The sequence below is a fragment of the Mastigoproctus giganteus genome, chromosome 6 (genome assembly GCF_048544385.1).
Source record: "Mastigoproctus giganteus isolate SK-2022 chromosome 6, ASM4854438v1, whole genome shotgun sequence".
Taxonomy (NCBI): domain Eukaryota; kingdom Metazoa; phylum Arthropoda; class Arachnida; order Uropygi; family Thelyphonidae; genus Mastigoproctus; species Mastigoproctus giganteus.
This window is the reverse complement of record NC_143580.1, coordinates 63723902-63751524: the sequence shown is the minus strand read 5'-3', so window position 1 is coordinate 63751524 and position 27623 is coordinate 63723902. Positions and strand designations below refer to the sequence as shown.

The following is a 27623-nucleotide window of genomic DNA, read 5'->3' as shown; positions in this document are numbered from 1 at the left end:
GTATATATCTTTCTGTAAAAAAAAAACCCAACCCATGGGAGGGAAACCTGGTCTGTAACATTTGCAAGCTGAAATGCACATTGATCAATAAAACTAAAAGTAAACAATTCAGCATCCTTCTCTTTGAATTATTTAGCAATTCTCTGCATACTCCAAATGTGAACTAAATTGGAGTAATTTTGGTTTTATTAATATCACAATTCTTAGATCACATGATAGGATTCAACTTGGAATCCAGAAACATTGCCAATTTTTAAGCAGCTCTAGTGTGTGAGAGTTCAGCTTACTTATAGCATCAGTAGAGATATGATGCAAGAAATCAAGATTATACAGCATCAGACAAAAAAAAAAAAAAAAAACCTTCCCATTTCACCCATCCATTCATTTCATATGTTTCTCTAGTTCTTCCTTGAATTTATTTAAACCATCGACTTCCACAATGACAGATGGAAGTTTGTTCCAGCAATCAACTACCTGCTGGCTAAAGGAAAATTTCCACACTTGTAGTCGACAACTAACTTTCCTCAATTTCAGTTTATGTCCCCTCAGGTTTGTAATCTGAGCAAAAGGAAGAATCCCCATCAACATTGAGACTGCTCAGTCCATTCAAGGACTTATACACCTCAATCAGATCACCTCGCAGGTCTCTCCTCTCCAGAAGCTGCCATTTGCAGAACTTAAGCCTTTCTTCATAAGAGCACCTCTTTGTTCCCTTCACAAGTTTTGTTGCCCTTCTCTGTACTCCTTCAAGCAACTCTGCATCCTTCCTAAAATAAGGCTTCCAGACCTGTACGCAGTCCCCAAGGTGTGGCTTGCTTGGGTTTTATTGGCGCATTAGCGACTAAAGCTATAATGTGCCCCCAAGGTGTGGCCCGACCATTGCCTTATACAAGGGGATAATCACCTTCTTATCCCTGCTCACAAAATTCCTGTATATCACTGACAATACCCCAACCTGCTCTAGCAGCCTGTCTGCACTGCTCAGAAAACGTCATATCTGACTGCACAATTACACCCAAGTTTCTTTCATTCTCCACTATGCTGAGTGTAACACCACCCAGTTTGTACATTTCTCTGGGGTTATAAAAAAAAAAGTAAAGTGCAGCCATTATCAACCCACTGCAGCATGGAAGCCTCCTCAACAATTCATGTTGAGGGAAACGGACCATAATCTGCAACGCTGGTCCAGTGCGGGTTGGCAGATCGACCGTATTCAGCAGTCAGGCTTGAACCCCGGTCTACTCAAAGAGTGTGTGCTACTGCACTCCCGCTCCTGACCACTTGGTTACGGAGGCCTTTCTCTGGGGTTACTGCTACCCAAATGCAGTACTTTGCATTTGTCAATGTTAAACTTCAGTTGCCAATTCTCAGCCCATCTGCCCAATTTTTCCCGATCCTGTTGCAGCAGCATACTGTCATTGCTATTATTAACAATCCTCCCAACCTTTGTATCATCTGCAAATTTGACATTAAGCTTGATATACCTTCATCAATATTATTGATATAAATATACAAAACAACAATGGGCCCAATACCGAACCCTGGGGGGGGAGACACCACTAATAACATTAGTCCGCAAAGAGCAGTATCCATTGTTTACAACTCTGTCTTCTCCCACTCAACCATTTTTTTTTTTTCCATTGTAGCAACTTGCCCTTAATGCCATACTGCTCCAAGCTGTACAGTAGTCTTCCATGTGCAACAGTATCAAAATTATTTTTTGCATCCAGTTCCTTTGTGACCACTTCATAGTATCCAATCAAATTGGTCAGACAAGACTTCCCCATAACAAACCCATGCTGTGTCTGAATTATTATTGCTGTCTTATCTAGATGATCCTGCAAAGCTTCTTTAACCAGTGACTCCATTATTTTCCCTGGAACAGAAGTCAAACTAACAGGTCTGTAATTACTCCTGTCACCCTTTGATCCCCCTTTGTAAATTGGAGATTCATTTGTACATTTCCACTCAGTGGGGAACTTCCCCTGAGTCCAAGGATGCTCTCATAATTATGGCTAAGGGTTTGCTTACTTCCTTTGCCACCTCCTTTAATATAACTGGATAGATCCATCCACCCCAGGTGCTTTTATGATTAACTTCAACAATTTCTCATCCTCTTTGCTCTTAGTTATTACAAAATCATTTAACTCCCTGTTAGAGTTTGATAAACATCTGGTCCTCTCCTCCTTGAATGACTCCTCATGTGTGAATGTAGATGCAAAATACTCATTTAGTTAGGCAACTATCTGAGAATGATCATCTACAGTCAAACCACTGATATCAATTGGACCAATCTGATTCATCTTCTTCCTTTTAGAGTTTATATAAGTAAAGAAGTCTCTGCTGTTTTTCTTTGCATCCATTGCCAAAGAAAGTACAGTCATCCCTCAATCTGCATGGTGTTTTTATTGCATGGTTTCGCTATTGCATGGCCAGGTATTTACTACCAAAATTTTAGATTTTAGATTGTGTGGTGAGTTTCGCTACCTGCACGATTTTTGTTTACGAAGCTTCAAAAAAAAAAAAAAAGAATGAATAACAGATTTTGAAAATTTATTTATGTTTTTTAACATGATTGAAGATTTCATTAAAGGAGAAATACATTTCATCATCATAATGTAGAATCCCACAGAATTCCAGCTGCCGGTAGTATTGCAAATGCAATAACATTGAGTTTACTACCCATTTATAATTAACTTCTGCCCAATAAACCGGAAAGTGCAAATTGTTTTTAGTGTTTTATGGTTGTGACCTCCAGAAATGTGCTTTAGAAAAATATCACAAAAACATTCAACACTGATTCTTATAACAAAACATAGCAATAAACTGTGGTGCGTTTGTCCAGTTATTTTTGAAACAACTTCCTCATTGGGGAACCCCTTCATCAGTTATCCTACGTTAGCTGTTCGGACAGAATATTTTTCTGGTTAGCGCAACATAAAGTGTTTTAATCGGTAAGCATTGCTTTTGCTGATTTAATATTTCTTGTCTATATAAAGTTCGTGTTTAATTAGTGTATAAAATGAAGAAAATTACAACAACAAAAATTTTAAATTAGAGGAAAAATTAAAAATCGTTAAGGAGTTAGAAAATGGTGAAAAGGTTGTGACATTGGCCAAGAAATACAGCATAAATGAATCTAGCATTCGACGAATTAGGGAAAATGCTGAGAAAATTAAAAGTTCGGTTATCTGTTCCACATCACTGGCTGCAAAAAGCACTACAAAAGTGAGAAATCTGTTAATAGAAAAAACTGAAAAATTACTTTCTTTCTGGATAGAAGATCTTAATCAAAAGAGAATGCCTCTTAGTTCAGATATTATTCGCACCAAAGCTCTGCAAATTTTTAATTTCTTACAAGAAGAAGAAGCCAGTTCATCCAATGCAGACGTCTTTCAGGCCAGCAAGGGTTGGTTTAAAAATTTGAAAAAACATCAAAGTCTTCACAATCTAAAATTAATGGGTGAAGCAGCCAGTACAGATATGGAAGCTGCTTCTTTGTATCTGAAAACTTTAAAGAATGCTATTATGACTGAGGGCTATCTAGCAAGTCAAGTGTTTAATGCTCATGAGATCGGCTTATTTTGGAAGCATATGCCAAGCCGAACATTCATTTCAAAAGAAGAGAAGAGAAAACAGCCCCAGGTTTAAAAGCTACAAAATATAGGTTAACACTTTTGTTATGTGGCAATGCAGAGGGGAACTTTAAGTGTAAACTGCTGCTAATTTATAAGTCAGAAAATCCTCATGTTTTTAAGGAAAAAGCTCCTTATCAGTTCATTGGAAATCGAGCAAAAAAGCCTGGATGACAGCTAAAATCTTAGAGGATTGGTTTTTAAATTGCTTCTGCATCGAAACAAAAAAATATTGCCTGAAGAAGAACATAGCATTCAAAATCTTGCTCGTTCTTGACAATGCGCCCAGTCATCCTGCACCTTTGTCTGATCTGCACCCAAATGTGAAAGTTACATTTCTTCCGGTGAATACAAGTTCGTTAATTCAGCCGATGGACCAAGGTGTTATAGCTTCCTTTAAACTTTATTACCTAAGATCTTTTTTTACGGTTGGTAGACGCTACTGATGGAAAGACCAAACCCTCCAGCATACGACAGCACAACAAAGCAAATGGCCTTCAGTCCCCAGCAGCTTTCACTCTCCCTCTTACAGCAGCGAGAGGATCAGAGTGGAAGCAAAGGGTGCTAAGAATCTCTGGGTACGACCAGGCTGCCATGCACGGAAACTGAACTTGGCCTGTTATAACGTAAGATCACTCATCGATGAAGACAGGATATCAGAGCTGGAAAAGGAATTAGAAAATGTGAATTGGAATATCATCGGTTTGGCTGAAACAAGAAGAAGAAATGAATCACTTATAAGTTTATCAAGTGGAAATCTGCTGTACACCAATGGAAACAGTGAAAGGAGTGAAGGTGGAGTTGGGTTTCTGGTCCATAAAGATTTTAAAAATAACATTTTGGAATTCAAAAGTACATCACCAAGGGTGTCAAGACTAATACTGCAGATTTCTAAGAGGTACAAGCTAAAGATTATAATGATTTATGCACCAACATCGATCCATGATGATGAAGAGGTTGAAGAAATGTACACAGAAATTGATAGTCTTCTAGATGAGCAGAAAACCCACTACACTATTATTATGGGGGAGTTCAATGCTAAGGTTGGAAAAAGACAAAACAGTGCAGAAAGAGGAACTATAGGAAATTTTGGAATTGGTGAAAGAAATAAAAGAGGTGAAAGACTTGTGGAATTTGCAGAATCTCAAGGACTGTCAGTAATGAACACTTTTTTCAAGAAAAGGGTGAACAGAAAGTGGACATGGAAGAGTCCAAATGGATTAACAACTAATGAAATCGACTTCATCCTCACTAACAGAAGATATATTGTGAATGATGTTACCGTCCTGAATAAGGTAAATGTTGGAAGTGATCACAGAATGGTAAGATGTACACTTGATATAGATGTAGGAAAGGAAAAAACTGACTCGAGTAAATAATACAAAGGTCTTTGAGATAACAGAGGAGGAGAAAAAGCAGTATGTACTGGAACTTAAGAACAAGTTTGAGCTTCTGCAGACTGCTCAGGACCAAGATATCGATGAGGAATATTACAACTTTCTGAAAGTGATAAAGCCCAAGAAACCTATGGGGAAAAAGAAATCCAAAGAAGAAAAAATTAGTCAAGAAACACTTGTCATGATGAACCGAAGACGACAAATGAAGAGCAAGAAAAACACTGACAGGGAAAAAATTGAGTATACTGAGTTATGCAAAGCCATTAGAAAGAGACTCAGAGAGGACATAAGAAGATTTAACACAAGAAAAGTAGAACAAGCATTAAGGGAAAACAAAGGATTAAAATCAGCAGCCAAGAGCAGTAATACAGAAAGACAAATGATACTGAAACTGAAGAATAGCGATGGTGTACTTATAAACAGCAGAGAAGGCATAATTCAAACAGCAGAAGACTACTATAGAGAATTATAGAAAGAACGAGGGAATGATGCCAGCAGTGGAGAAGATGGATTGCAAAGTAGCAACACATACGACATACCCAATATTCTTCCTGATGATGTAGAACATGCATTGAAGAAAATGAAGAATCAGAAAGCCCCGGGGGAAGATGAAGTTACTGTACAGTTGTTAAAATCGGGAGGAAGAGACATAACACAAAAACTGGTAAGGCTCTTCACAAAGTGCACTAGAAAAGGTGTGACGCTTAAGCAGTGGAATAATGCAATCATAGTTTTGCTGCATAAGAAAGGAGATAAATCAGAAATTGGAAATTATAGACCAATTAGCTTGTTATCCCACATCTACAAGTTGTTCACAAGGTTCATTACTAACAGATTAGAAAGAATACTTGATGAGAATCAACCAAAAAGCAAGATAGCTTTGGGACAGGATTCTCAACTATGGATCACCTTCACATAATATCACAGCTAATGGAGAAAGCAAATGAATAGAAAACACCATTATGCCTGGCATTTGTGGATTATGAAAAGGCATTTGACTCCATACAGCATAAGGCAATGTTTCAGGCACTGGAAAGACAAGGCATAGATACCCCATATATTATGATTTTGAAGAAAATATATGAGAGTGCTACCTCCTTTATTAGACTAGACAAAGACATTAGGAAATTTAAAATCGAGAAAGGAGTTCTACAAGGAGACACAATATCTCCGAAGCTGTTTACCGCTGCCCTTGAGGAAGCTTTCAGAAGATTAGACTGATCGCCGAAAGGAGTCAATGTGAACGGAGAGTACCTAAACCATTTACGATTTGCAGATGACATTGTGATCATAAGCCACGATCCCAAAGAATTAGAAGAAAATCTTAATCAGTTATGCACAGTTAGTAAGGATTTAGGACTAAAGATGAATATGGCTAAAACAAAAGTAATGATGAACAAGTATGCCACAGAAAGGGAAATAATGATTGACGGAGCAGTAATTGAAAAGGTGGAGTCATATACTTATCTGGGACAAGTTATTAGCTGTAATAATGATAAATGGCTGGAAGTCAAGAGAAGAATAAATTTTGGATGGATAGCATTCAGGAAATATAGTCACATACTGAAGAGCAATATTTCAGACAAACTACTATCCCAGTTTGTCTGAAACGTAAAATAATGAACCAATGTATACTCCCCACCATGACTTATGGAAGTGAAACTTGGGCACTCACCAAAAGAATGGAAGAGAAGCTGAGAACTACACAGAGAAGAATGGAACGAATTATATTGGGAATCAGACTGTTAGATAAGAAGAGAAACACATGGATTATGCAGCAAACTCAAGTAAAGGACATTCTTATCAAAACTAAAGAACTAAAATTGTCTTGGGCAGGACACATAGCTCGAAGATATGATGACAGATGGACTAAGAAAATAACAGAATGGTACCCAAGAGGAGCTAGAAGAAAACCTGGAAGACAAAGACTGAGATGGATAGATGAAATTCATGAGTTTTTGGGTAGTAAATGGATGGCCAGTGCTCAAAACAGAAGGAACTGGAAAGTTGCTGGAGAGGCCTTCATCCTGCAGTGGATTGAAAATGGCTGATGATGATGATGATGACTGATGGAATGGGCAGTCTTTCAATTCGAGATTATTGGCAGAATTATAACATTCTTGATGCTGTGAAAAATATTGAATTCGCGTGGGGCGAAGTTAAGAACTCAACAATGAATGCAGTGTGGAAAAAGGTTGTGGCCACAAAGCTGCACTAAAGAAGCCACAGTTGAAATGCTGGAGGAATGTGAGATTGTGAGAATTGGCAAAATGATTAACAGAGAGATATTTGACGAACTGGAACCAGCAGGTATCACAGAAGTCCCTGAATCCTATAGAGAACAATTATCAGTGGACGATATTTTTTCGCAATGTGAAGAAGATGAAATAAATGATAAAAACGAAGGAGATGCACACAAAAATTTGACCGCGAAGAGATTAGTTGAGTTTTTAAGACTTGCAAATCAGCTTAGCCAAGAAGCTCTGGATATGGATCCTAATTTGGAGAGGAGTTTAAATTTTTGCAGAACTTTATCATTAGCTTTAATTCCTTATGAAGAAATTTATAGAGAAAAACAGCATGCTTCTAAGCAACAATTTTTAACTAATTTTTTTGAAAAGGTGTCAGATACTGTTGCAAGTTTATCACAGGAAAACAGCGATGAAGAATTAAAAATCTAGAGGTATTAGCAAGATTAATTTTATGGACATGTTTCTAATTTTTTTCTTTTTTTTATTACCGAATGAAAACAATATTTTTCAATTAAATTTTTTTTGCACATTTTTTTTTTACAGGTACGAAACCCTCATGTCACATAAACTACGTTTTGCATTGCGTGGATTTGGACTGCGTGGTGTTTTCCTGGAATGTGACCCCGCGCAAATCCGGGGTGGGGGGAACACTGCATATAGTATTATTTTATACAAAATTCACTTGATGATAATGTGTGATTTAATAAGTGTCATTGAATTTTCATATTAACTCATTATGAACAGTCCTAAACACTATATGTTGAGAGAGGATGTGCTTCATTATTGTGGGCACATAACATCCTCTTCTCAACACTATTTTCCAGTTCAATGTACTGTTGGTTAAGTAATCTCTATCACCAACTGGGGGGGGGGGGAATCCTGCAAACACACAATTTTTTTTTTTTTTTTTTTAAATATTTTTACCATTTATTTATTGTTCCTGAACTTGCTTGTGAAACACATTCAGTTAACCAATTATAACTTCAATTGTGCTAACATTATTCACTTTCAAATTTATTTTTAAACTGGTCATATAGAATTTCAAATCTTTCATCTCTTATCCTTTTAAAGTATTGTTCAATATTCTAATTTTTTCTTTTATCACTTCAGTAGTAATATAATTCTGTTCTTGAAATTCAAGGATCTGCCCTTCACTTCACTTATTTGATGTTATGATTAAGGTTATACTTACGCTTCCATTTCAGTTTCATCATCAGCTTGAAAATGGTATGTCCTACTATCTGTAATAATAATAAAAAAAAAAAAAAAAATATATATATATATATATATAATACAATTAATCCAAAAATTAAATAGACAGATATAAATTAATAAAAATATATATTAAAAATAAATAAGGATAGTAGGAAATCTAACATCAGTGGCAGCAGAAAAGCACAATCCACTACATGTTGCTTATAATAAGGTAAATTAAAATAGGATATTTGCCAGTAGCATGGCAAAACAGTAGAGTGAAAAAGAACTTAACCAAATGAAATAACATAACAATAACAAAAATATATATAAAAGGGGGGGATAAAGAAGAAGAGGATAGTGTTAAATCAACGTTCCTAAAATAATTTAGAAAATTAAGCCAATTAAAATAAATTTAGCGGCGCCCCCCCTGAAGGAATCCATTTCCGAATTATGTGAAATCTCACTAAGGTGGAAACGTAGACTAAGAACATTACATGACCAATTAATAAAATGAAATGAAATAAAATAGACTGACCATTATGCCCCATCTCGACAGATTTTCGTTGCATAAGGACAAATCTATTGCATCAACAGTCTGATCTTAGTATCATTTCATCGTTGCATGGATTTGTTTAGTGTTCAAAATGCAGTGATTCCCTGACTATTATTAGCCTTGTGGTCCTCTATCGAAATAGGGCATAATGGTCAGTCTATTTTATTTCATTTTATTTTATTAGTTGGTCATGTAATGTTGTTAGTCTACATTTCCACTTTAGTGAGATTTCACATAATTCGAAAATGGATGCCTTCAGGGGGGCGCCACTAAATTACTTTTAATTGACTTAATTTTCTAAATTATTTTAGGAATGTTGCTTCAACACTATCCTCTTCTTCTTTATCCCCCCCTTATATATTTTTTGTTATTGTTATGTTATTTCATTTGGTTAAGTTCTTTTTCACTCTACTGGTTTGCCATGCTACTGGCAAATATCCTACTTTAATTTAGCTTATATATATATATAAATATTTGTCTTATATATTATATGTGTTAATAAAAGATATATTCATTTGCAACATGGGGAGGTCAGAGCCATTGTAAAATCATACTTGGAATACTGTGTTCAAGTGTATAGACTGCACCTAAAAAAGACACTGAGTTTCTTGACCAAGTCCAAAGACGAGCAATTTGGTGAGAGGAGCAAAATAATGACCACACAAGGAAAGACTGAATGTGTGGACTACAAAGCTTGGTAACCAGGCACCTTAAAGCAGACCTAATTGATGTGTATATGGTACTGAGACGAGAAAGTAAAATGAACAAGAGTGAAATTTTCACTGTCATGATTCATGAATTAGGGGTCATAAATGCAAGTTACAGGAGAAGAGGCTTAGACTAGATTGTAGGAAGTTTTTCTTTTAGTCAGTGAGTTGTTAATTACAAATAAGTTGCCTCCATAAGCGGTTGAGGCTGAGAGCTTGGAAAAATTCAAAGGTCCACTGGACAGGTACCTGTGAGGAGAGAGTCAAATGGGCAATTTATTTTATTTCACCTTATTATTTACATTATTTTTTTATGTCTGTTACAGAAAAAGCCTCAAGCTTCCTTGCACTATATGGTTAATACTAACTTATGACCACTGCCATGGGAGATATAAGTTCCTCCTGCAAGTAGGTAATTCATGTAAGATGATGGCGATGTGCATTACCTTTTACAGTGGTGTTTTCCTCATCAAAGATGAGGAAAATGTATATGATTATAACAGACAGGCTGGATATATCAGTAACACATACATGTATGATACACAAAATGCTAATTTGGAAAAATTGTACTAATTATTTCTAATATTTCAAAATAAGCATTTCATGAATTTGGCCATTTACAAAATAAGGAATCTCTCTCTCTCTCTCTCTCTCTCTCTCTCTGCATTCATGGTTATTTGGTTTGGTTTGGTTTTTTTTTTTTTTAGGAGCATTAGCAACTAAGGCCATATTGCTCCAGGGACATGCGGTGGTCATTCCCTGACCTTTCCGCATCCTCCATATTTGGTGGTGAGGGGCTCGAACCCTGGTCTAATCAAGAAGCATGTGCTACGCACTGCTGCTCCTTTCCACCTGGCTACAGAGGTGCCTGCATTCGTGCATATGATCATCTGAATTTGACATTTGTTTAAATGTAGCATTCAAAAAAAGAGGCAGAAATGGACACCTTTTGTGTGTCTGTATGTAGAAACCTGTCTTGCCAGTATCACTACTTAGCACAACAAAGTAGGTATTTGCCCAGTCATACATCAGCAAACTATATTTTCAGTCATTTAAAATTACAATTTTATCTGTGTGGAGCGGTCTGGAGTGAATTTTGTGTTCTATTTGTCATTTGTTAAAGCGATATAAAATAAACATTATGTCAAACTGAAAGAATGAATAAAAAAAAAAAAAAAAGATCTACTGAAGAAAAACATGGAAGATTTCAAGAGAAATGGGAACTACAATATCTTTGTATCCAAGTGATGAATAAAATATGCCTGATATGTAGAAATTCTATTGCAGTCTGTAAGGAGTACAATCATAAATGGCACTATGTTACAAATCACTATGACCAATATGTTGCAAAAAAGTCTTCGGAATTGAAATCAGTAATTCAAAAATAAAATGGGTTAACTAAATCTGTTACAGATAATGCAGCTGCTGTCAAAGCTAGTAATCTAATATCACATTTAATTACAAGTAAGTAAAAACCATTTAGAGAAGCACAATTTTTTACCGAATGCATGATTAAAACAGCACAAGTGTTGTGTCCAGAACAAATAAAAAAAATCCAAAAGTACATGTTTAAATCAAAATACTGTAGCTAAAAGAAGCAATGAAATGGTAGTTGTAGTAGTAATGGCAAATGATGAAAGAAAGCAAGCTTATACAGCATCAGCCAAAAAAAAAAAACTTCTCATTTCAGCCATCCACTCACTCCAAATGTTTGTCTAGTTCTGCCTTGAATCAATTTAAGCTATCAACTTCTACAATGACAGATAGAAGTTTGTTCCAGCAATCAACAGCCTGCTGGCTAAAGGCAAACTTCTGCACATCTAACTTACAACTGTCTTTCCTCAATTTGAATTATGCCTTCTCCAGCAATTATTCTGATCAAGAGGAAGAATCCCATCATCATTCAGCATGCTCGAAGCATTCCAGGCTTTATATACCTCAATCAGATCACCTCACAGGTGCCTAGTCTCCGTACACTGTAATTTGTCTAGTCTCTCTTGAATTTATTGAACCCATCCACTTCCACAACAGCAGATGGAAGTCTGTTCCAACAATCAAATACCTGCTGACTCAAGGTAAACTTCTACACATCTATCCTGTAACCATCCTTCAACTTGAATTTATGCCCCCTCATGTGTGTAGTCTCGGCAAGTGGAAGAATACCGTTAACATTCAGCTTGCTCAATCCATTCAACACTTTAAACACCTAAATCAGATCTCCCAGCAGGTGCCTAGTCTTGAGATGCAGCAATTTGCAGAACTGAAGCCTTTCGAGGTAAGAGCATTCTTTTTTCCCTACACCAATCTGGCTGCCCTTCTTTGCACCCTTTAAAACAGATCTAAATCCTTCCTAAAGTTAATCCTCTGGACATTTTAGCACTAGTAGAGGCATATGATGAGTTTATACAGCATCAGCCAAAAAAAAAAAAAAAAAAAAAAAAAAAAAAAAAAAAAAAAAAAGGAAAAAAAAAAAAAAAACACATCTGTATAGAGTATTCAAGATATGGCCTTATACAAAGGGATAATCACATCCTTAGCCCTGCTAGAAAAGTTTCTGTATATCAGTAACAAAACTCAATGAGCTGTCCTGGCAGCATGTCTGCGCTACTCATAGAATTTCATGTCTGTCTGCACACTTATCCCCAGGGTGTTTCTCATTCTCCACTACCCTGAGTTTAGTATACCACACACTTCATAAGTTATTCTGGGGTTACTGTTCCCCAGTGTGCAGTACCTTGCTATCAATGTTAAACCTTTCAATTGCCATTTCTCAGTCCCACAACCCACTTTTCCTAGATCTTGTTGCAGTAGCACACCCTGATGACTGTCATTAAACACCCTGCCAACCTTTTTATCATCTGCAAACTTAGACATTAAGCCTGATATACTTTCATCAAAATCATAGATAAATATTGAAAACAACAAAATGGGACTCAGCACTGAACCCTGGGAAACTCCACTAATAACATTAGTCCATGAAAAACAGTACCCATTGATAACCACTCTCTTGTCTTCTTCCACTTAACCATCCTTTATCCATAGAAGTAGCTTTCCCTTAATGCCACATTGCTCCAATTTGTACAACAGTCTTTTAGGTGCAATAGAATCAAAAGGCTTCCTGAAATCCAAGTACACCTAAACCTCTTTTTATGCAAATTTTTTTTACACGAATTCAGAGTTACGCGAAATGGGATATCAAAAATAATTTTTTTATGTGATTTTTATTCACTTTTACGCAACCAACCTAAAGTCTAAGAATTCCCCGAATTATATAACTGACTGCACTTAAACAAAAAAAAAAAAAAAAAAAGGCAGTTGTTTGCAGTTTGAATTTAGTTTCTCGTATCAACTTAGAAAATTCTTACGAATTTCATTTATTGGGAATTTCCCGAATTACATAACTGACTGCGCATAAAAGAGCAGTTCTTAGCAGTTTTAATTTGGTAGTAGTAGTAGTAGTGGTATGTGATGCAAGAAAGCAAGTGTATGAGCTTATGCAGCATCAACCAAAAAAAAAAAAAAAAAAATCACACCATTCCCTCCAAAATGCCTGTCCAGTTCCTCCTTAAATTTATTTAACCTATCAACTTCCACGACAGATGGAAGTTTGTTCCAGCAATTAACCACCCATTGGCTAAAGGCAAATTTCCGAACATCTATTCTACATCTGTCTTTTCTTAATTTGAATTTATGCCCCCTTAGGTTCGTAATCTGAACAATTGGAAGGATCCCATCAGAATTCAGCATGCTCAACCCATTCAAGGCCTTATACACCTCAATCAGATCACCGTGCAGGTGCCTAGTCTCCAGCCACTGCAATTTGCAGAACTTAAGCCTCTCTTGGTAAGAGGATCCCTTCATTCACCTCACCAATCTTGTTGCCCTTCTCTGTACACGCTCAAGCAAATCTACATCCTTCCTAAAAATGAAGCCTTCAAACCTGTACGCAGTACTGAAGGCACAGCCCGACCATTCCCTTATACAGAGGAACAATCACCTCCTTCTAACTACTAGAAAGATCCTATATATCATCGACAAAATCCCATGACCTGCCCTGGCAGCCTGTCTGCATTGCTCAGAAAACTTCATATCTGACTGCACAATTACTCCCAGGTCTTTTTCATTTTCTACCACCTTAATTGTAGTACCCACACAGTTGGTACGTTTCTCTGGGGTTACTTCTACCCATATGCAGTACTTTGCATTTATCAAGATTAAACTTCACTTGCCACTTCTTAGCCCATCTGCCCAAATGATCTAGATCCTGTTGCAGTAGCACACTGCCATTACTGTCATTAACAACCCCGCCAACCTTTGTATAATCTGCAAACTTTGACATTACACCTGATATACCTTCATCAATATCATTGATAAAGATACAAAACAACAGTGGACCCAAAACTAATAACTCCACTAATAACATTAGTCCACGAAAAATAGCACCCATTAATTATCACCCTCTGTCTTCTCCCACTCAACCATCCTTTTATCCATTGTAGCAACTTACCCTTAATACCATACTGCTCCAATTTGTACAATAATGTTCCATGCGCAACAGTGTCAAAAGCTTTCCTGAAATCCAAATATATGATATCAAAATTATTTTTTGTATCCGGTTCCCTTGTAACCACATCATAATATCCTATCAAATTTGTCAGATAAGATTTTCCCTTAACAAACCCATGTTGTGTCTGAATTATTGCTGCAGTCTTGTCTAGATGATCCTGCAATGCATCTTTAACCAGTGACTCCATTATTTTACCCGGAACAGACAGAAGTAAAACTAACTGGTCTGTAATTACTCGTGTCACCCTTCAATCCCCCTTCATGAATTAGGGATACATTTGCACATTTCCAGTCTGTGGGACTTCCCCTGACTCCAAGGATGCTCTCATAATTATGGCTAGGGGTTTGCTTAGTTGCTTTGCCGCCTCCTTTAATATAACTGAATAGATCCCATCCACCCCAGGTGCCTTTCTTATGTTTAACTTCAACAATTTCTCCTACACTTTGCTCTCAGTTATTACAAAATCATTAAGCACCTTGATACAATTTGATAACCTTCTACCATTTTCAAACCTTAATAACTCCTCATGTGTGAATGTAGATGCAAAATACTCATTCAGTTTGTTTGCTATCTGAGCAGGATCATCAACAGCCGAACCATCGATATCCAGTGGACCAATCAGATTCATCCCCTTCTTTTAGAGTTTATATAAGTAAAGAAATCCTTGCTGTTTTTCTTAGCATCTTTTGCCAAAGATTTCTCATGATCTGCCTTTGCCTGCCTAACCTCCTTTGTGACCTGATTACAGACTAGCTTATATCTGCCATAGGCTTCTGAGTCGCTTGATAATTTATATGCATTTTTCTTCTCTATCACGAGTCTCATTAGTTCATTTGATAACCATTTAGGCCTAAACCTTGAACAATATTTCTTAATAGGTATGAAACTTTTAATAGCATCCACGATTAATTCCTTAAATGCTTCCCACTTAGAATTTACTGTTCGTAACATCGTCAGTTGATCCCACTCTACAGAATTTAAAAACTGTCTGAGACTACTGTTGTTGTTATTTGGTTTTTAGGAGCATTAGTAACTAAGGCCATATTGCTCCAGGGATATGCGGTGGTTATTCTCTGACCTTTCCGAATCCTCCGTATTTGGTGGTCACGTGCTCGAACCCCGGTCTAATAAAGAAGCGTGTGCTACGCACTGCTACTCCTGCCCACTTAGCTACAGAGGCGCCCTGAGACCACTGTACTCGTACTCAACTTTCTGAAAGCAAAAACCCTTTCCCTTTCCTTTACCCTTGATGGTAATTATATCTTTAAGTAAATCCCACATCAGTACACTGTGATCACTGCCACCTAGTGGTTCCTTTATCTGCAAATTCTTAATACACAAATGATCACTGCTGATAACCAGATCAAGAGTATTACCCTCTCTGCTTGCCCCTCGAACATGCTGCTTCAGAAAACAATCATCCAATAAATCCACAAAAGTCTTACTAGTGTGTGAGTGACCAACCCACAAGTTCCCGTCAATATCTGGGAAGTTAAAATCCCCCATTATAAGACATTCTGATTTACTAACCCACTATTTCTCTGTAAAATTGTTCATTGTACACATTCGAGGCATTTAGGCCTATAACACACTCCTACTCTTATTTTTACTTTCACAGTGCTTATGTCACACCAAACTGACTGAACAGTGCACTGTTCATCTATATCAACTGGATGCACTTCTTTTGATTTTATGTTTTTCTTAATTAACAGCATAACACCTCCTCCCTTCCTATCCTTTCTGTACACATTGTACTCCCCAAATTCCAGTTCTGCATTCCTTATATCTGTGTGACACCACGTCTCTGCTGTTGTTGTTTGATTTTCAGGTGCATTAGCAACTAAGGCCATATTGCTCTGGGGATACGCAGTGGTCATTCCCTGACCTTTCCGCATCCTCCGTATTTGGTGGTGGCGGGCTCGAACCCCGGTCTAATCAAGAAGCGTGTGCTACGCACTACTGCTCCTTCCCACCTGGCTACGGAGGCGCCTCCACGTCTCTGCTATTCCAACAATATCCGCCTTTGATGTCTTGACCAACACTACAAATTCATCAAATTTATTTACTATACTTCTAGCATTGGTATACATGCAAGCATACATTCTCCTATTCCTAGTTACCCTAACACATCCCATATACCCACCTATTTCGGGATGACTGTCATCCGTCCCTGAAACCCCCAACATCCCTCGCTCCAGGTCGCTACTTATTCTAATAGAAGTTGTGCAAGAATCACCTTCACTTCTGCCTACGGCTACTGTTAAACTATTAGTCCTTGTATCCCCCTCAAGCTATCAGTTTTCCGACCCACCTACCACTGCCTCGATAGCATCAGCAAATATTCTTGCACCCTTTCTATTTAAGTGTATCCCATCCCTGTAGAAGCAGTCTATCCTGTTAACAAGTACAGATCAGGCCGAAAAAAATTCTATCCCTTGAGCCTTGCACAATCTTTCCAGGGCCGAATTGATCGACAAGGCTCTCATCATATACTCTCTCTCTTATGTGAAAAATGCTTCCCTAAAAAATGCACAATCCGTTGCTTAGGAAATCATTTGGGCTTGATCTTGCAATGTGCATATTTTTTAGCTTAATTTAAAATTTGGTACAGTAGAGTACAATCTATAACTGAAGATATTATTAATTTTATGATTTTAAAATGGATTTTGGATTTTTCAAGGGTCAACCAGCAAAACTCAAAGGAAAGACAACAACACACAAGTCTTCTTCTGTAGTGAACTATCAGTTCAGACAATAATAAATAAAAAAGTAGTACACATAAAGATTATGAATTCTGATTATGATGGTTATGCCAAATAGAGTTTATCAATATTAAAATTATATAGCACATTCTTGACCCAACAGAGAACCAGAATAAGAGTAAATAAAATGAACTTAAAATAAAACTTGCAGAAAAGTAAAATAAAATAAGAACGAAAAGAGAATAAAGAAGAACCAAAGAGAAGAAAAACATACAAACTTACTGTTTCTACAAGGAACCAAATCTCCATGCAACATCAGCAGATGAGAAAGAAATAAAGAAAGAAACTGTTGGCACATACATCTATCGAGGCAGTGTTGGGTGGGTCGGAAAACTGATAGCTTGGGGGGATACAAGGACTAATAGTTTAACAGTAGCCGTAGGCAGAGGTGAAGGTGATTTTTGCACAACTTCTATTAGAATAAGTAGCAACCTGGAGCTAGGGGTGTTGGCGGTTTCAGGGACGGGTGGCAGTCATCGTGAAACAGGTGGGTATATGGGATGTGTTAGGGTAACTAGGAATAGGAGTAGGAGCATGTATACTTGCATGTATACCAATGTTAGAAGTATAGTAAATAAATTTGATGAATTTGAAGTGTTGGTCAAGACATCAAAGGCGGATATTGTTGGGATATCAGAGACATGGTGTCACACTGATATAAGGAATGCCGAACTGGAATTTGGGGAGTACAATGTGTACAGAAAGGACAGACAGGATAGGAAGGGAGGAGGTGTTATGCTGTTAATTAAGAAAAACATAAAAACAAAAGAAGTGCATCCAGTTGATATAGATGAACAGTGCACTGTTGAGTCAGTTTGGTGTGACATAAGCACTGCGAAAGCAAAAATAAGAGTAGGAGTGTGTTATAGGCCTAATGACTTGAATGAGTACAATGAACAATTGTACAGAGAAATAGAGTGGGCTAGTAAATCAGAATGTCTTATAATGGGGGATTTTAACTTCCCAGATATTGACTGGAACTTGTGGGTTGGGCACTCACACACTAGTCAGACTTTTGTGGATTTTTTGGATGATTGTTTTCTGCAGCAGCATGTTCGAGAGGCAACCAGAGAAAGTAATACTCTTGATTTGGTTATCAGCAGTGATCATTCACGTAATAAGAATTTGCAGATAAAAGAACCACTAGGTGGCAGTGATCACAGTGTACTGACGTGGGATTTACTTGAAGATTTAATTACCATCAGGGGTAAAGGAAAGGGTTTTTGCTTCCGTAAAGGCGAGTACAGTGGTCTCCGACACTTTTTAAATTCTGTACAGTGGGATCAACTGACGATGTTACTAACAGTAAATTCTAAGTGGGAAGCATTCAAGGAATTAATCGTGGATGCTACTAAAAGTTTCATACCTATTAAGAAATATTGTTCAAGGTTTAGGCCTAAATGGTTGTTAAATGAACTAATGAGACTCTTAACAGAGAAGAATAATGCATGGGATGCATATAAATTATCAAGCGACTCAGAAGCCTATGGCAGATATAAGTTAATCTGTAATCAGGTCACAAAGGAGGTTCAGCAGGCGAAGGCAGATTACGAGAAATCCTTGGCAAAAGATGCTAAGAAAAACAGCAAAGATTTCTTTACTTATATAAACTCTAAAAGGAAGGGGATGAATCTGATCGGTCCACTTGACATCGATGGTTCGACTGTTGACCATCGACTGTTGGTTCGACTGTTGACCACTGTTGAAATTCAGTTTGATTGCTCAGACAGCAAACAAACTGAATGAGTATTTTGCATCTACATTCACACATGAGGAATTATTAAGGTTTGCAAATGGCAGAAGGTTATCAAATTGTAGCAGGATACTTAATGATTTTGTAATAACTGAGAGCAAAGTGGAAGAGAAACTGTTGAAGTTAAACGTAAGAAAAGCACCTGGGGTGGATGGAATCTATCCAGTTATATTAAAGGAGACGGCAAAGCAACTAAGCAAACCCTTAGCCATAATTATGAGAGCATCATTGGACTCGGGGGAGGTTCCCACAGACTGGATGTGTGCAAATGTATCCCCAATTCACAAAGGGGGATTGAAGGGGGACACGAGTAATTACAGACCAGTTAGTTTAACATCTGTTCCGGGTAAAATAATGGAGTCGCTGGTTAAAGATGCATTGCAGGATCATCTAGACAAGACTGCAGCAATAATTCAGACACAGCATGGGTTTGTTAAGGGAAAGTCTTGTCTGACAAATTTGATAGGAGATTATGATGTGGTTACAAAAGAACTGGATGCAAAAAATAATTTTGATATCATATATTTGGATTTCAGGAAACCTTTTGACACTGTTGCGCATGGAAGACTATTGTACAAATTGCAGCAGAATGGTATTAAGGGTAAGTTGCTACAATGGATAAAAGGATGGTTAAATGCGAGAAGACAGAGGGTGGTAATCAATGGGTCCTGCTCTTCTTGGACTAATATTATTAGTGGAGTCCCACAGGGTCCACTGTTGTTTTGTATATTTATCAATGATATTGATGAAGGTATATCAGGCTTAGTGTCGAAGTTTGCAGATGATACAAAGGTTGGCAGGGTTGTTAATGACAGTAATGGCAGTGTGCTACTGCAACACGATCTAGATAATTTGGGCAGATGGCAGACTAAGAAGTGGCAACTGAAGTTTAACCTTGATAAATGCAAAGTACTGCATATGGGTAGAAGTAACTCCAGAGAAACGTACCAACTGTGTGGTACTACACTTAAGGTGGTAGAAAATGAAAGACCTAGGAGTAATTGTGCAGGCAGATATGAAGTTTTCTGAGCAATGCAGACAGGCTGCCAGGGCAAGTCATGGGGTTTTGTCAATGATATATAGGAATTTTGCTAGCAGGGAAAAGGAGGTGATTATACCTCTGTATAAGGCAATGGTCAGGCCCCGCCTTGAGTACTGCGTACAGGTCTGGAGGCCTCAATTTAGGAAGGATGTAGATTTACTTGAGCGTGTACAGAGAAGGGCAACAAGGTTGGTAAGGGGAATGAAGGGATCCTCTTATCAAGAGAAGTTTAAGTTCTGCAAATTGCAGTGGCTGGAGACTAGACATGTGTGCGGTGATCTGATTGAGGTGTATAAGGCCTTGAATGGGTTCAGCACGCTGAATTCTAATGGGATCCTTCCACTTGTTCAGATTACGAACCTATGGGGGCATAAATTCAAATTAAGAAAGGACAGATGTAGAATAGATGTGCGGAAATTTGCCTTTATCCAGCGGGTGGTTAATTGCTGGAACAAACTTCCATCTGTCGTTGTGGAAGTTGATAGGTTGAATAAATTTAAGGAGGAATTGGACAGGCATTTGGAGGGAATGGTGTGATTTTTTTTTTTTTTTTGGCTGATGCTGAATATGCTCATACATTTGCTTTCTTGCATCACATGCCACTACTACTACTACTACATTCAAGCTATCTGTTAGGTGGAAGTGAGAACCTCAGGTAGAGAAAAAAGAGAACTCGGTTTGGAGGTAGTAAATATAAGCAGGATAGTCCAAAGTGAAACCAGACTAGCCAACATTTGAAGCATTAAAAGTGTTACTGCATCTTCATAAGTGATGCAACCACTTAGATAGCAATTTTAACTACCACTATTACTAACTACCACTGAGATAGTAATTTTAAATTTTATTGAACTTTGGAAAGAAGATAAATGCTTTAAATAAGAATAAACAGTATTTCAATCCTCTTGTAAAACCTAATAGCTCATGAAACATAAAAATGAGGTTATAGTAAAGTAAATAGTAAAAATAAGTGAAACAGTAATAAGTTGAAGCTCGGGTGTGCCTGCAGTTGCAAGCCCGTTCCTTTAGTTAGAACCATGAACCACTTGCAAAACATATCTCAAATGAACTTAAATATGAGTTGTATGAAATAAAAACTAAAAATACAAATTATAGACAAGGAAGAACATAGAGGAGATAAACAGAAAAGTATAACAGAATTTAAGGAAAAAAACTATACTATATATGCTATATTAAATATGATTAATGCACCATATGAGGGGATATCAAAACATTTGCACCCTTACATAGAAATAATAGCCCTAGATAGGTTTATATTTCTTCCCTTTTTTTTGGATAAAATTCACAGGAACTTTAATCATTTTCTATGTACTCTCCATGTATAGTAACACATTTTTCCCATCTATGGACCAGTTGTTTAATGCCTTGATCACAGAAGTCCACACTTTTTGCATGAAACCACGATTCCACTTCACTGATGACTTCCAGAGATGAATCAAAGCACTATCCACGCATTGGTTTCTTCATTCTCGAAACAAAAAGTCTGACGATGCTAGGTCAGGAGAATAGGGCGGGTACTGTAGTAGCACAAATCCAACAGCTGGCGAGAACATTGCATTCGACATTGCTTCAAAACTTAAAAATTTTGTTCATTACGACAAAAATGTAAATGCAGCCCTGTGTGTATGTATGTATGTGAATTATAAAGAAAACTATTTAATGCACTTTATTCCTTCTTCGTAAAAAATTACAACTAAACAAATAAAGTCAGTAATAGTCACTTAAATTAAGTCATAAAAATTAAATTTAATTACATAAACAAGTCATGATATTAATGGAAATAGTTAATTATATTTTAATATTTAATGCGATGGCTGAGCTTGATGGAGATTTATTAGCTTATCAATGCTAGGTTTAATATCTGTAAGTAGAAGTCGTAAATCGGCACATTTAACAACATCCAGACAATTTCTTTGTTTTGTCACCAACTGAGATACAGCACTGAAACCGGTTTCGACTAGATATGATGTTGGAAAAGAAATAAGTAATTTTTTTACAAATCCCCATAATACAAGATAATGGTCAGAGATTTTCTTTTGTAACCAAAATTCCTGATATGAATTTTGAAATTCTGGCTTCAGTTCAACTTCATTTTATAACTCAATCAATTCTTCTTCTATAAAACGTTCACCATCATCATTATTTAAAAAAGGATTTATAACTCAATCTGGAATTTTCAAATTAAGGAGATCTTCGAACCTTTCCTGCATATCTCTGGGCAACATTTCTAGATGTTTACAAAAATTTAGTAGAGTTTCATCAGCTATTTTTTCTTTTTTCTCTATTTCCAACAGATTTGGAAATTGATACAATTCACATCATCCTACGTTGCACATAAAAAGCTTTAATTTTGAAATAAATGCTGAAATTTGAGTTTTCGCCTTAATAAGAGTTAAATCTTTTCCTTGTAAATGTAAGTTAATTGAGTTGAATCTAGTAAATAAATCTGCAAGATAAGCAATATCAGTTTTCATTTTCTTGAGGTCATTACTAAGGTCGTCGTTCCTATCTTCAAAAAACTCGACAACAGTATCACAGAGTTCATAAAATCTGTTGAGACAGTTGCCTTTTAACAGCCACCGAACCACAGAGTGAAGTAGCAATCGTTCAAAATCTTCACTGTTTTGATCACAGAGCTTTCGAAATTCAAAGAATGTGCTTTAATTTTGTTTATAGCAGTAATAAGAGTTTGTAGGAAATTCTGAAGTTGATCACCAAGTTTTTTCGCAACTAAATGCTGACAGTGAATGACACAATGAACAGTAATATTTGGTACAGAATTTTTTTAAATAAGCCATAAAACCCTTGTAACGGCCAATCATTGATGATGCGACATCATCCCCCTGTCGCCCCCTTTCATGCCTATCGCCCCCATGGATAATTCGTTTGAATTGTCGCGCAATTTAAGAAGTACCTGTATAGATGAACAGTGCACTGTTGAGTCAGTTTGGTGTGACATAAGCACTGTGAAAGCAAAAATAAGAGTAGGAGTGTGTTATAGGCCTAATGGCTCGAACGTGTACAATGAACAATTGTAGAGAGAAATAGAGTGGGCTAGTAAATCAGAATGTCTTAAAATGGGGAATTTTAACTTCCAGATATTGACTGGAACTTGTGAGTTGGTCACTCGCACACTAGTAAGACTTTTGGGGATTTATTGGATGATTGTTTTCTGCAGCAGCATGTTCGAGAGGCAATAAGAGAGGGTAATATTCTTAATCTGGTTATCAGCAGTGATCATTTGTGTATAAAGAATTTGCAGATAAAGGAACCACTAGGTGGCAGTAATCACAGTGTACTGATGTGGGATTTACTTAAAGATATAATTAATATCAGGGGTAAAGGAAAGGGTTTTTGCTTCTGTAAAGGTGACTACAGTCGTCTCAGACAGCCTTTAAATTCTGTACAGTGGGATCAACTGATGATGTTACCAACAGAAAATTCTAAGTGTGAAGCATTCAAGGAATTAACCGTGGAAGCTACTCACTAAAAGTTTCATACCAATTAAGAAATATTGTTCAAGGTTTAGGCCTAAATGGTTGTCAAATGAACTAATGGGGCTCGTGGCAGAGAAGAAAAATACATGGGATGCATATAAATTATCAGGCGACACAGAAGCCTATGGCAGATATAAGCTAGTCTGTAATCAAGTCACAAAGGCAGTTAGGCAGGCGAAGGCAGATTACAAGAAATCTTTGGCAAAGGACGCAAAGAAAAACAGCAAGGATTTCTTTACTTATATAAATTTTAAAAGGAAGAGGATGAATCTGATTAGTACACTTGATATTGATGGTTTGACAGTTGATGATCCTGCTCAGATAGCAAACAAACTGAATGAGTATTTTGCATCTACATTCACACATTGAGAAGTTATTAAGGTTTGAAAATGCCAGGAGGTTATCAAATTGTAGCAGGGTGCTTAATGATTTTGTAATAATGAGAGCAAAGTGAAGAAGAAATTGTTGAAGTTAAACATAAGAAAGGCACCAGGGGTGGATGGGATATATCAGTTATATTAAAGGAGGTGGCAAAGGAAGTAAGTAAACCCTTAGCCTTAATTATGAGAGCATCCTTGGACTTAGAGGAGGTTCCCACGAACTGGAGATGTGCAAAAATATTCCCAATTCACAAAGGAGGATCGAAGGGTGACACGAGTAATTACAGACCAGTTAGTTTAACTTATGTTCCAGGTAAAATAATGGAGTCACTGGTTAAAGTTGAATTGCAGGATCATGTAGACAAGACTGCAACAATAAATAAACACAGTATGGGTTTGTTAAGGGAAATTCTTGTCTGACAAATTTGATTGGATATTATGTGGTTACAAAAGGAACTGGATGCAAAAAATAATTTTGATATCATATACTTGGATTTAAGGAAAGCTTTTTACACTGTAGTGCATGGAAGACTACTGTACAAATTGGAGCAGAATGGTATTAAGGGTAAGTTGCTACAATGGATAAAAGGATGGTTAAGTGGGAGAAGACAGAGGGTAGTAATCAATGGGTACTGCTCTTCGTGGACTAATGTTATTAGTGGAGTCCCAAAGGGTTCTGTTTTGGGTCCCCTGTTGTTTTATATATTTATCAATGATATTGATGAAGGTATATCAGGTTTAGTGTCGAAGTTTGCAGATGATACAAAGGTTGGCAGGGTTGTTAATGACAGTAATGGCAGTGTTCTACTGCAACGGGATCTAGAAATTTTGGGCAGATGGACTGAGAAGTGGTAACTGAAGTTTAACATTTACAAATGGAAAGTATTGCATATGGGTAGAAGTAACCTCCAGAGGAACATACCAACTGTGTTGTACTACTCTTAAGGTGGTAGAAAATGAAAAAGACCTTGGAGTAATTGTGCAGTCAGATATGAAGTTTTCTGAGCAATGCAGACAGGCTGCCAGGGCAGATCATGGGGTTTTGTCAATGATATATAGGAATTTTGCTAGCAGGGAAAAGGAGGTGATTGTTCCTCTGTATAAGGCAATGGTCAGGCCACACCTTGAGTACTGCATACAGGTCTGGAGGCCTCATTTTAGGAAGGATGTAGATTTACTTGAGCGTGTACAGAGAAGGGCAACAAGATTGGTGAGGGGAATGAAGGGATCCTCTTACCAAGAGAGGCTTAAGTTCTGCAAATTGCAGCGGCTGGAGACTAGGCACCTGCAAGGTGATCTCATTGAACTGTATAAGGCCTTGAATGGGTTGAGCATGCTGAATTCTGATGGGATTCTTCCAATTGTTCAGATTACGAACCTAAGTGGGCATAAATTCAAACTGAGAAAAGACAGATGTACAATAGATGCACAGAAATTTGCCTTTAGCCAGCAGGTGGTTAATTGCTGGAACAAACTTCCATCTGTCATTATGGAAGTTGATAGGTTAAATAAATTTAAGGAGGAACTGGACAAATAATTAGAGGGAATTGTTTTGTAAATTTTTTTTTTTTTTTTTTGGTTGATGCTGCATAAGCTCATTCACTCGCTTTCTTGCATCACATGCCACTACTACTACGACTACTACTACCGCAGGATCCTTACTGGCCTGTAGGCTTGAAAGTTTTTTCATTAAATAAAGATGTGAAATTTCAACATCATTAATTACACATTTTTTAAATTCACTCCCCATAATTTCTCATGGGCACAAAGGGTTTTTCTTCTGTAAATATCCATGCAAAATAACTGTTGAGTTCATTTGCAAATTCAGCTGGATTATCTAATAATATCCCACGTCCATTACATAAGGATCCGATCTGGTTTGTCCTTCTCTTCTTTGCATGTATATATATGCAAAGAATTTCTAACCCCCCCATTCTTTGCCAGCCTAACCATTTCTGTGGCATTATTACAGATCAATTTGTAGCTCTTATAGGCTTCAGTAATTTTTATTGCTCTGTAACATTTCCATGCCATCTTTTCCTGCTCAAGTAATCTGGCAACATTCTTAATCATCCAACTTGGATCCTCCTCGTGGAGAATTTCTTTAATGGTATATAAGCATCCAAAGCTTGTGTGATTAATATTTTAAAGGTATACCATATTCAATTGCATTCTTTCTCTGTGAGATATCTTCCCAGTTAATAGAGGCCATGTAGCATCTTAAAGCCATCATAATTTCCTTTCCTGAAATTATAACAAATTCCTTTGCCTTTAACTACTGCTGCTGCTACCTCTCTGTTCATTGTCCACCGTAGTACTCCTTGATCACTTCCTGCAATTGGTTCCTGTACTGTCAGCCCTTCTATATATGTCATCTGGTTCATGGGTGATGATCGTGTCTAGAATATTCTTTTCCCTAGTACTTTCCATGACATGTTGATACAAATAACAATAATTTAGTTGACAAAAATTTAGTCCCCCACATAGAGTTTCCTTCCCATTTGCTGCAATCAATTAGAGGCAAATTAAAATCACCCATAATGCTTACTTGCCCATTCCATTTTCATGTAGAGGCTCCCATCATAATCTTCACAATCACCTGGCCTGTAGATTACTCTCATTCTCATTATGCCTTTGCTTCCAACCATCTCATACCATACAGATTCTATACTAGCATGCGAAACGTCTTAATCCGGGAAAGCTTTCAGTGCACTCAGGCTGCTTTTGATAAGAGCATGACCCCACCACCCCTTCTATCTTTCCTATCCTTCCTAAATACATTACACATACCGTACTGAAACTATCATTCCCTATCTCCTGATGACACCATGTTTCCGTAAGCCCTATTATGTCAACATTACTTGTCCTAACCAACAGTTCAAATTCACTCATTTTATTGATGACACTTCTGACATTACTGTATAAAAAATTAAGAGTTAGTGTTCTTATATAGTTAACTACCCTTACACACCCTTTAAAATTATCTAAGCACACTTCCCTGGCATTAGCTTCCTGCTCATTTGAAAATTTTCTGCCTTCAGAATATCTTGCTAATATGTTTTGCTGAGATAACAAACAAGAACTTGAGGTACGTGCAAGCATTACTTTGACCTATATTATCAGATAAACGTGTATCTATATTACCCTTGTCCCCCCCCCCCAAACTAGCAGTTTCTTTGTTTTAACAGTCTTGGGTAGCAAATTGATCATACTGTGTTTAAAACTAAAAGCAAATATTCTTTCCTTTAGTTTTTAAACTTTAAGTTTGAATTTAAAATTTAGTTTTAAGTTAAAATTAAGCCTTTATTGCAGGAAATTTAACGTTTGCTAGTTGCATCATCAAATTGCTCTTCTGAAGGCATCTCCAATAGCCAGCTATTGACACTAAGTGAGATTAAAAAAATAATTGTAAAATAATTGAAAACACAATGGTCGGATGTGCTCTATCCAGTCAAGTATTTTAATATGCTGATGCTGCTTGTGTTGCCACGACACAATTTCAGACTGATGATCAGTGTTGTTGTAATACCGTTACAAAATACTTTTGGACTGTGCAATAAGACACATCTGGTGTGATTAAGATTACATTGCAAGAATTCTTGTGTGCCGTGTTCACAGGGTACAATGCTGAATCTGCTGTGTCCATATCCTGTATTTATTTGGCCACCACTGGCAGCATGGACTTCACAATTGTACTGTGATGCATAGAGTTTCCAGTACTTTTGGCTTTTGCAATTATCAACAAGTAACACAGCCAGAGTTTTCATATGGTGGATACAGTAATTGCCCATGAAAACAACTTTGTGCATGAGCAACTGTATGTGGAATTGTTGAGGTGCAGCTCATATAACAGCATGAAAAAT

At 37.1% G+C, this 27623-nt stretch overlaps 1 protein-coding gene across 3 annotated transcripts in view; it reads right to left on the bottom strand.

Annotated features, from left to right (window-relative positions):
- Asap (ArfGAP domain of ASAP) overlaps nucleotides 1–27623 on the bottom strand; it is a 673774-nt gene that overhangs the window by 452739 nt on the left and 193412 nt on the right. For all 3 annotated transcript variants that reach the window (XM_090375988.1, XM_090375990.1, XM_090375989.1), the window contains exon 14: nucleotides 8477–8525. In XM_090375988.1, the coding sequence (XP_090232114.1) occupies nucleotides 8477–8525 (49 nt within the window). The remainder of the gene's footprint in view (nucleotides 1–8476; nucleotides 8526–27623) is intronic.